At 44.4% G+C, this 8,149-nt stretch overlaps 1 protein-coding gene across 2 annotated transcripts in view; it reads right to left on the bottom strand.

The window, feature by feature from the left end:
- Nucleotides 1-212: 212 nt before the first annotated feature.
- Nucleotides 213-8,149, bottom strand: part of LOC105474522 (peroxisomal testis enriched protein 1) — a 35,390-nt gene continuing 27,453 nt past the window's right edge. For both annotated transcript variants that reach the window (XM_071097143.1, XM_071097144.1), the window contains exon 4: nucleotides 213-1,503. In XM_071097143.1, coding sequence (XP_070953244.1) covers nucleotides 1,399-1,503 — 105 coding nt within the window. In that variant the 3' untranslated portion in view covers nucleotides 213-1,398. The remainder of the gene's footprint in view (nucleotides 1,504-8,149) is intronic.

Genomic DNA, 8,149 nt, shown 5'->3' with positions numbered 1-8,149 from the left:
AAAAGAAAGTTTTAGGGCTAGTCTGCCAGAACCTAAGTAATAATAGAAATAAATAGGCACTGTCTGTGACAGACTAAAAATGGAGACATTTCCCTTTGGAAGGACAAAGTTGATGGTATGTATAATCAAAGTCTACAAACCAATATGAGCAGGAATAAGTGGCTAGACCCTGCCATGGGGTTCCTCCTTCAAGAAAGAAATATGCACAGGGGTTTCATGCTCAATAAAATAACAATATTTATTTCTGTTTTAGAATTTTTTAAAATAACACTACTATGAAGAGCTCAAGATACATAAACTTTTAATTTATAACAACAAACCTTCTTAATACTTATAATTATTTTAAAGGAGGGGAGAGAGGGACTATGAGGTAGACAAAAACGTAAAAGGAGAAGAATGGAGGTGAAAGAACTGCGTCAGAGCGTGCAGGAGAGAATGAGTGAAATACATTCAACAGGCAAAGGGCCCACCAACCAATAACAGCAAAACCATCCAGCAATAGGAACAGAGAAGTTTTTGCCTTGTGATGGATTCATAACTCTGTCAGGTCTTACACTCTTCTAGAAGGCAGGACTGTTGGCTAAGGACTAAGCACTCCCAATTTTAAGCAGGCAAGCCTAAAAGAGGATGGCAGAGCAGGGAAAGACACCTTGGAGCAGGGTTGAGTGGTATGGGAAAACACTGGAGTGCTGAAGGAAGACCTGAAGGGGGTCACAGAGGAGTAAGAGGATCAAAGGTGAGACAAGAACGTAAATGTTGTAGAATCAGAGCCTGAGAAGGAAACACCCAACGGTGCTAGTGGTAGTCGTGGGGCCTCTAGGCATGGAAATGGGAAGGTAGATGAGATGGACCATATGTTGGATTTGAGTATTAGAGACAAATGTTTCACTTCGATTTTCCAGAGAGAGTTGGGGCCAGGACTGGGGCAGGGAGGTGACATGTCACTGAGAAGGAGAAGCTGTCACTGCAGATCTGGACATGAGTAACGAGAGTGGAGCCAACAGGTCACCAGAGGGCATGGTGCCCAGGGAGTGGCCCAGGAGAAAGTGCCCATTTCTGTGATCTTTAGTTTGAGGACGAGATTCTCTTTCATTCCTGGAAGGAAATGTTCAAGGTTTCCTCACAAGGAGCCCTGGGACCATCCACAGCACTGGCATTTTCTGGGCAGCAAGGCTTCCTGGGGTTTACTCCTTGGGCTTTATCATGACGTGATTGCAGACATCTCATAGCTAGTTCCTCCGAAGAGACAAATGGCTCGTGAGCCTGCAGTTCTTCAACAAACCAGGTGTAGACCAACAGTGATGGGAGACGAAGAAGGGTGTTCTTCCTGTCTGTCCCAGTGGGATTCATGTTTCTCAGAGGGTAAAAAGAAAGCAGAACTTGACCTTTACTTTCCTTTTACAGCAAATGGTTGTTCCAGAAAAAATGCAACAACACCTGAACTCTTCTAAAGAAAAAGAAGACAAAACCATCTAGTGCATCTATGCCATCCTGTTGAAGATCCTATTTGAAAAAAAGAGAGACAGAAAGGTTTTATTTTTAAGTGATAGAATAATCCAAAGTTAAAAATTCAACACAATGGAAAATAGTAATTCAATCCATGCTGCAAACAAGCTTCTTTATGAATAGTATGAGCTGAAGGACAGCACCTTCCATATGGCCATATCCTCACATCGCCTTGGAAGTTTGCCTCTGGACATATTTTCCTATCTGACCATCTTTCCCATCTGGCTTCAAACTTCTGGGCTCAAGAGATTCTCCCACCTCGGCCTCCCCAGTATCTAGGACCACAGATGCATGCCACCACATCTGGCTAATTTTAAAAAATATTTTGTGCAGACAGGGTCTCACTATGTTGCCTAGGCTGGTCTCAACAAATTGGGGCTCATCAGCAAACTGGGACACCCTTTTCAGGGCTGATAACCTATTCCCCTGGCTTCCCAAAACACTTTCTTAGTCCTCTCAAAGGGGTAAGCAAATTTGCCTTGAGGCTAGAAGAATGGAGAGAAGACTGGGCATGGTGGCTCCCGCCTGTAGTCCCAGCACTTTGGGAGGCCAAGGCAGGTGAATGGCTTGAGCTCAGGAGTTTGAGACCAGCCTGGGCAACATGGCGAAACCTCATTTCTAGAAAAAATTAGCCAGGCATAGTGGCACACACCTGTAGTCCCAGCTACTCAGGAGGCTGAGTGGGGAGGATCACCTGTGCCTGGGAGGTCGAGGCTGCAGTGAGCTGTGATTGTGCACAGCACTCCAGCCTGGGTAACAGAGGGAGATCATGTCTCAATAATAATAATAATAATAACCGTAAATAATGTCTAGGACTTAGATGGGCAAAGAGGTGAGGTGAATATTAAGTACTTTGGAGCAGAAAGTAACAACTGTTTATGTCAGAACATCAGAAAAAGACTGTGGGTCAGACACAAATGCTCCCCCTGCCTGCCCCCTGCAGTCTGTTCTCAGCACAGCTCCCTCTGTGGACTGTTGAAATGTGGTTCCTCGGCTCAGTGCCCTCCAATGGCGCCACCTCACTAGAAAAAAAGCCCTTGTAGTGACCTCAAGGCCCTACCTAATCTGCCCACCACCCACCCCTGACCATACACAGATAGATAGATAGATAGATAGATAGATAGATAGATAGATAGATAGATTGATTTTTTTTTTTCAGATGGATTTTCACTCTTGCAGCCCAGGCTGGAGTGCAATGGCGCACTCTCGCTCACCACAACCTCCACCTCCCAGGTTCAAGCGATTCTCCTGCCTCAGCCTCCTGTGTAGCCAGGATTACAGGCATGAACCACCAAGCCCAGCTAATTTTTTTTGTATTTTTAGTAGAGACAGGGTTTTTCCATGTTGGTCAGGCTAGTCTAGAACTCCCAACCTCAGGTGATCCGCCCTCCTCGGCCTCCCAAAGTGCCAGGATTACAGGCGTGAGCCACCATGCCCGGCCCTGACCATATCTTTTATGACTTTCTCCCTCACTCAGCTTCAGCCACACTGGCCTCCTTGCCATTCTTCAAACACATGAGATGCATTCCTGCCCCAGGGGCTTTGCTGTCCTCCTGCCTCCAGTCCTCTGCCTCCTCCCCGATACCCACAGCTCAGTCCCATGCTTCTTTCAAGGTTTTCCTCAGAAGTCACCTTCTTTATGGCTCACGCCTGTGAGCACTTTGGGAGGCCGAGGCTGGTGGATCACTTGAGCCCAGGAGTTTGAGACCAGCCTGGCCAACATGGTGAAACACCCCTGTACTAAAAATACAAAAATAGCCGGTGTGGTGGCATGCCTATAATCCCAGCTACTCGGGAGGCTGAGGCATGATAATTGCTTGCACCTGGGAGGCAGAGGTTGCAGTGATGACTTTGTTCCACGGCATTCCAGCCTGGATGACAGAGTGAGACTGTCTCAAAATAAAATAAATAAAATAAAATAAAATAAAATAAAGTCACCTTCTCAGTGAGGCCTTCCCTTAACATCTCTACTTAAAATTGCAAACCCCAACACTCCTTATCCCTTTCCTTGCTTTACTTTTCTCCAAAGCATGTATCACTATCTGATAAACTACCTACTTTATTTGTGTAGATACTGTTTGTCTCCCTTACAAACTCTGTGAGATCAGGAATATTGTCTCTTTGATCACTCCCATATCTCCAGTACTTAAACAGAGCCTGACATACAGTAGGTGCTCGATAAAAGTTGAAGAAATGAATGGAGAAAGGAATGGAAAACCATTAGCAGTAGGCTAAGGAACTTAGACTTTGTCCTGCTAGTAACTGAAAATCAATAAATGTTTTTCTCCCCCTCTTATAGTTGATATCAGCTAGGAAAATGGAATGAGTTTCCTTTCAGCATGGCAGACAAGAAAAAGTATAGAACACTGAGTCAGATGCTCATATATTTAAATTCCAGTCTTGTCACTTAGAAGCTAAGTGCCCTTTGATAAGTTTTGTAATCGCTCTGAAACTCCACTGCTTCTCCTGAAATACCTGTGACAGCAGTTCATAGGGTTACTGGGAGAATGAAATGAAACATGAAAAAGTGTCTCAAATAGTACTTGGAAAAAAATTTAATAAATGTTTGTTTCCCTCCCTTCCTCCTAACAAACTGAGAAATTCCCTATGCATTATGACATCAGTCAGATTCCCAGACGAAACAGATGGCACACCCAAATTAGGCTAATTCAAGGTGAGTTAAATAGAGAGACTCTACAAAGGTGTGGAGAAACCACAGAGGATGGGGCAGTACCCAGACCCAGTGACAACAGAGTTGTCACCACTCCTAGGGGCGTAAGGACAGGGAGGGAGCAGTTTCCAGAACCCAGAAGGAGAGAAAAATTTCGAAGGCATATTTAAAATTCTAAAAGTGATGAGAAGCCTAACTATTTTAAAACATGCTTTATATCTAGAAAAAGTATATGTCCCGGGCTTAAAAAAAAAAAAAAAAAAAAAAAAACTGGATTTAAAAAAACATACTTGAACCCAAACCCCACACAACTCAATGGTAAAATAGAGATTTTTTTTTTTTTTCTTTTTCAGATTCAGGGTCTCTCTTTGTCACCCATGTTGAAGTGCAGTGACACAATCATAGCTCACTAAGGCCTCGAATTCCTGGGCTCAAGCAATCCTCCCACCTCAGCCTCCCAAGTAGCTGGACTACAGGCACACACCACCACACCTGGCTAATTTTTCAAAAAATTGTTTTGTAGAGACAGGGTCTCACTATGTTGCCCAGGCTGGTCTCAAACTCCTGGCCTCAGCCTCCTAACGTGCTGGGATTACAGGTGTGAGCCACTGTGCCCAGCCTAAAAGATGTTATTTTGAGAAACACAGAACACTTTTGAAAAAGACAGAGCACTTGCTTAAGTAAAAAGAACAAGAGAGGAAAACTTTGGCAGCTCAACAACAATCCATTTAGCATATAAAAATATAACTTGATGAGCTGCTTGATAGGCAGTTCCAAGAGCAAGAATAAAAGTTTCTTTAAATACATCAGTGGCAGGAAGGCATCTAGAGAATCGATGTGACTGCTTGATTAGAGTACAAAAGGTAAATAAATGATGACTATATATGAAAGAAAGTTATCATGCCAGACTTGAAATTCTGTTAATTTCCTTGATTTGAACTTCGAAGCAGCAAAGCCTTTAGCATTTCAGAGCCAAACTTAGAAGGATTTTTTTTTTTTTTTTTTTTTTTTTTGAGACAGGGTCTCACTCTGTTACCCAGGCTGGAGTGCAGTGGCACTATTACAGCTTATTGCAGCCTTGACCTCACAGGCTCAAGCGATCCTCCCACCTCAGCCTCCCGAGTAGCTGGGACTGTGGCCACCACACTCGGCTGGAATTTTTCAAACTATTATTTTTTAAATGTGTTGTGGTCTTTTTAAAGGTGTTCTAGGCTGAGCGCAGTGGCTCATGCCTGTAATCCTAGCACTTTGGGAGGCCGACGCAGAGATTGCTTGAGCCCAGGAGTTTGAGACCAGGCTGGGCAACGTGGCGAAATTGTGTCTCTACAAAAAAAATACAAAAAAATTAGCCAGGTGTGGTGGGGGGCAACTTTGGTCCCAGCTACTCTGGAGGCCTAGGTGGGAGGATTCCTTGAACCTGGGAAGTTGAGGCTACAGTGAGATAGTGCCACTGCACTCCAAATTGGGCAACAGAGTGGGACCCTGTCAAAAAAACAACAACAAAAAAGGTATTCTAAAGTGCAAGTTTATAGGTTTATAGTACAGAACAAATGTCTAGGTCAAAACCAGCTTTGTAAAGTTCTGCAAGAAAAGCTGGAGCAGGCATAAGGATAGCTATACAGATCAGTGGAACAGAATTGAGAGTACAGAAAGAAACTCTCATATTTACAGCCCATTGGTTTTCAACAAGGGTGCCAATGATGGCAATGGCTGCTGCCCTCATACTGGCTGCAGCAGGAAGGTGCAGCTTGGGCCGCATGCTCCATGGAGCCAGTGGGAGCCCCACCTCTTCTGAGTTGGGGCAGGAGCTCCCTGGGTGACACTCTGGCCACCCTCCCAGTTGCAGGACCCAGGCATCTCTGCAGCCTGCACCCTTGGGGGCCCCAGGAAGGACATACCCCTACCCCTGAAGGCTCAGGGGTGTCTGTTCCCACTGCCTGGCCTCTCTCTGCTCCCAGAGCCTGCTCCAATCTCTGAGTAGGGGTGGGGGCCAAGTCCCTCATGGTGCCAGAGGCAGATTGATTCCTGGGTGGAAGGGAGTGGGTCCCCAGTGAGACCCCACCTTCAGGTCAGAGAGGGTCTAAAGGCTGGGGGCTAGGCTACCAGTCCTGTGGACCAGAGTGGGTACTGGTGTTGCCCCTTCCAGACCCACACATGGCCACCCATGGACCAATCAGCATGCACTGCCTCCCCTCTGAGGTCCATAAAAGCCTTGGGCTCAGCCAGAGGAGGGCAGATGACGTCCTCAGGACAAAGAGGGTAGAGAGACAATGGGATGATCAGCTGCAGAGAGAAGCTACCCTCTCTGCTGATAGCTGGAGATGAGGCAACAACAAGTTGCAGAGAGGAACTGCCCTCTCTGCTAACAGCTGCAGAGATGACCTGCTGGCAGAGAGGAGCCACCCTCTCTAGGGCCGCCTCTCCACTGAGAGCTGCAGACATTGGGAGGACTAGTTGCAAAGAGGAGCTACTCTCTCTAGGGCCTCCTCTCTGCTGAGAACTGAACACTCAATGGATAACCTGCCTACAGAGAGGAGCTACCCACTGCGGATCTCCTCTGAGCTGTTGTAACACTCAATAAAGCTCATCTTTGTCTTGTTTACCCTTCACTTGTCTGCATACCTCATTCTTCCTGGATGCAGGACAAGAACTTGGGGAAAAGATGCCATGGCCACAGAGATTTCCGGCCAGAAAATTGACACCCCAAAGATCCCATAACACCAAAACAATTTATAGGGAAACAATCGTCTTTTCAACAAATGGTACTCCAGACACAGTGAGATGTACCTATAGTCCCAGCTACTCGGGAGGTTAAGGTGGGAGGATCTCTTGAGCCCAGGAGTTTGAGGCCAGTCTGGGCAGCATAACAAGACCCCGTCTCAAACAAATAAACAAACAACAACAAAATCCAAATGATGTTGGGACAACAGGATATCCATATGCAAAAAAAGGAAGACAGACTCTTAACTAAAATGTATGCAAAATTTAATTTCAAATGGATCAAAGACCTAAATTTAACAACTAAAACTAAAAAGCCTTTAGAAGAAAACATAAATGTGACACCCAAAGCAAAAGCACTAGCAACAAAAAGAAAAGTAGATAAATTGAACTTCATCAAAATTTAAAACTTTTGTACTTCAAAGAATGCTATCAATAAAGTAAAAGGACAACCTACGGAATGGGATATAATATTTGCAAATCATATATCTGATAAGAAACTTACATCCAGAATATACAAATGACTCCTAGGCCAAGGCAGGAAGATCATTTGAGCCCAGGAATCCAGGACCAGCCTGGACAACATAGTGAGGCCCTGTCTCTACAAAAAAATAAAATAAAATAAAAATTAAAAAATTAGCCAGGTGTGGTGGCACGTGCCTGTGGTCCCAGCAACTCAGGAGGCTGAGGTGGGAGGATCAATTGAACCCAGGAGTTCAAGGCTGTGTGAGCTATGGTCACAGCACTGCACTCCAGACTAGGCAACAGAGCAAGAACCTGCCTCAAAAAAAAAAAAAAAAAGACTCATATAATGATAAAAAGATAAGTAGTCAATTAAAATGGGCAAGGATATGAATAGACATTTCTTCAAAGAGAAAAATGACCAATAAGCATATGTAAAGATGCATATTATTCATTAGAGAAATGCAAATCAAAAACACAATGAGATACACTTCATACCCACTAGGATGGCGATAATCAAAAAGATAGTTAATAACAAATGTTGGCAAAGATGTGTAGAAACTGGAACCCTCATACTCTGCTGGTGGACCACAGTGTATAATAGTGTAGCCACCTTGGAAAACAGTCTGAAAGTTCCTCAAAAAGTGAAACACAGAGATGTCACATGACCCAGCAATTCCATTCCTAGGTATGTACCCAAAAGAATTAAAAACATTTCTACACAAAAACTTATATACAAATGTTCATACCATCATTATTCATAACAGCCACAAAGTGGAAACAACCCAAATG

This window comes from Macaca nemestrina, chromosome 5 (genome assembly GCF_043159975.1).
Source record: "Macaca nemestrina isolate mMacNem1 chromosome 5, mMacNem.hap1, whole genome shotgun sequence".
Taxonomy (NCBI): domain Eukaryota; kingdom Metazoa; phylum Chordata; class Mammalia; order Primates; family Cercopithecidae; genus Macaca; species Macaca nemestrina.
This window is presented reverse-complemented; position numbering and strand designations above follow the sequence as displayed.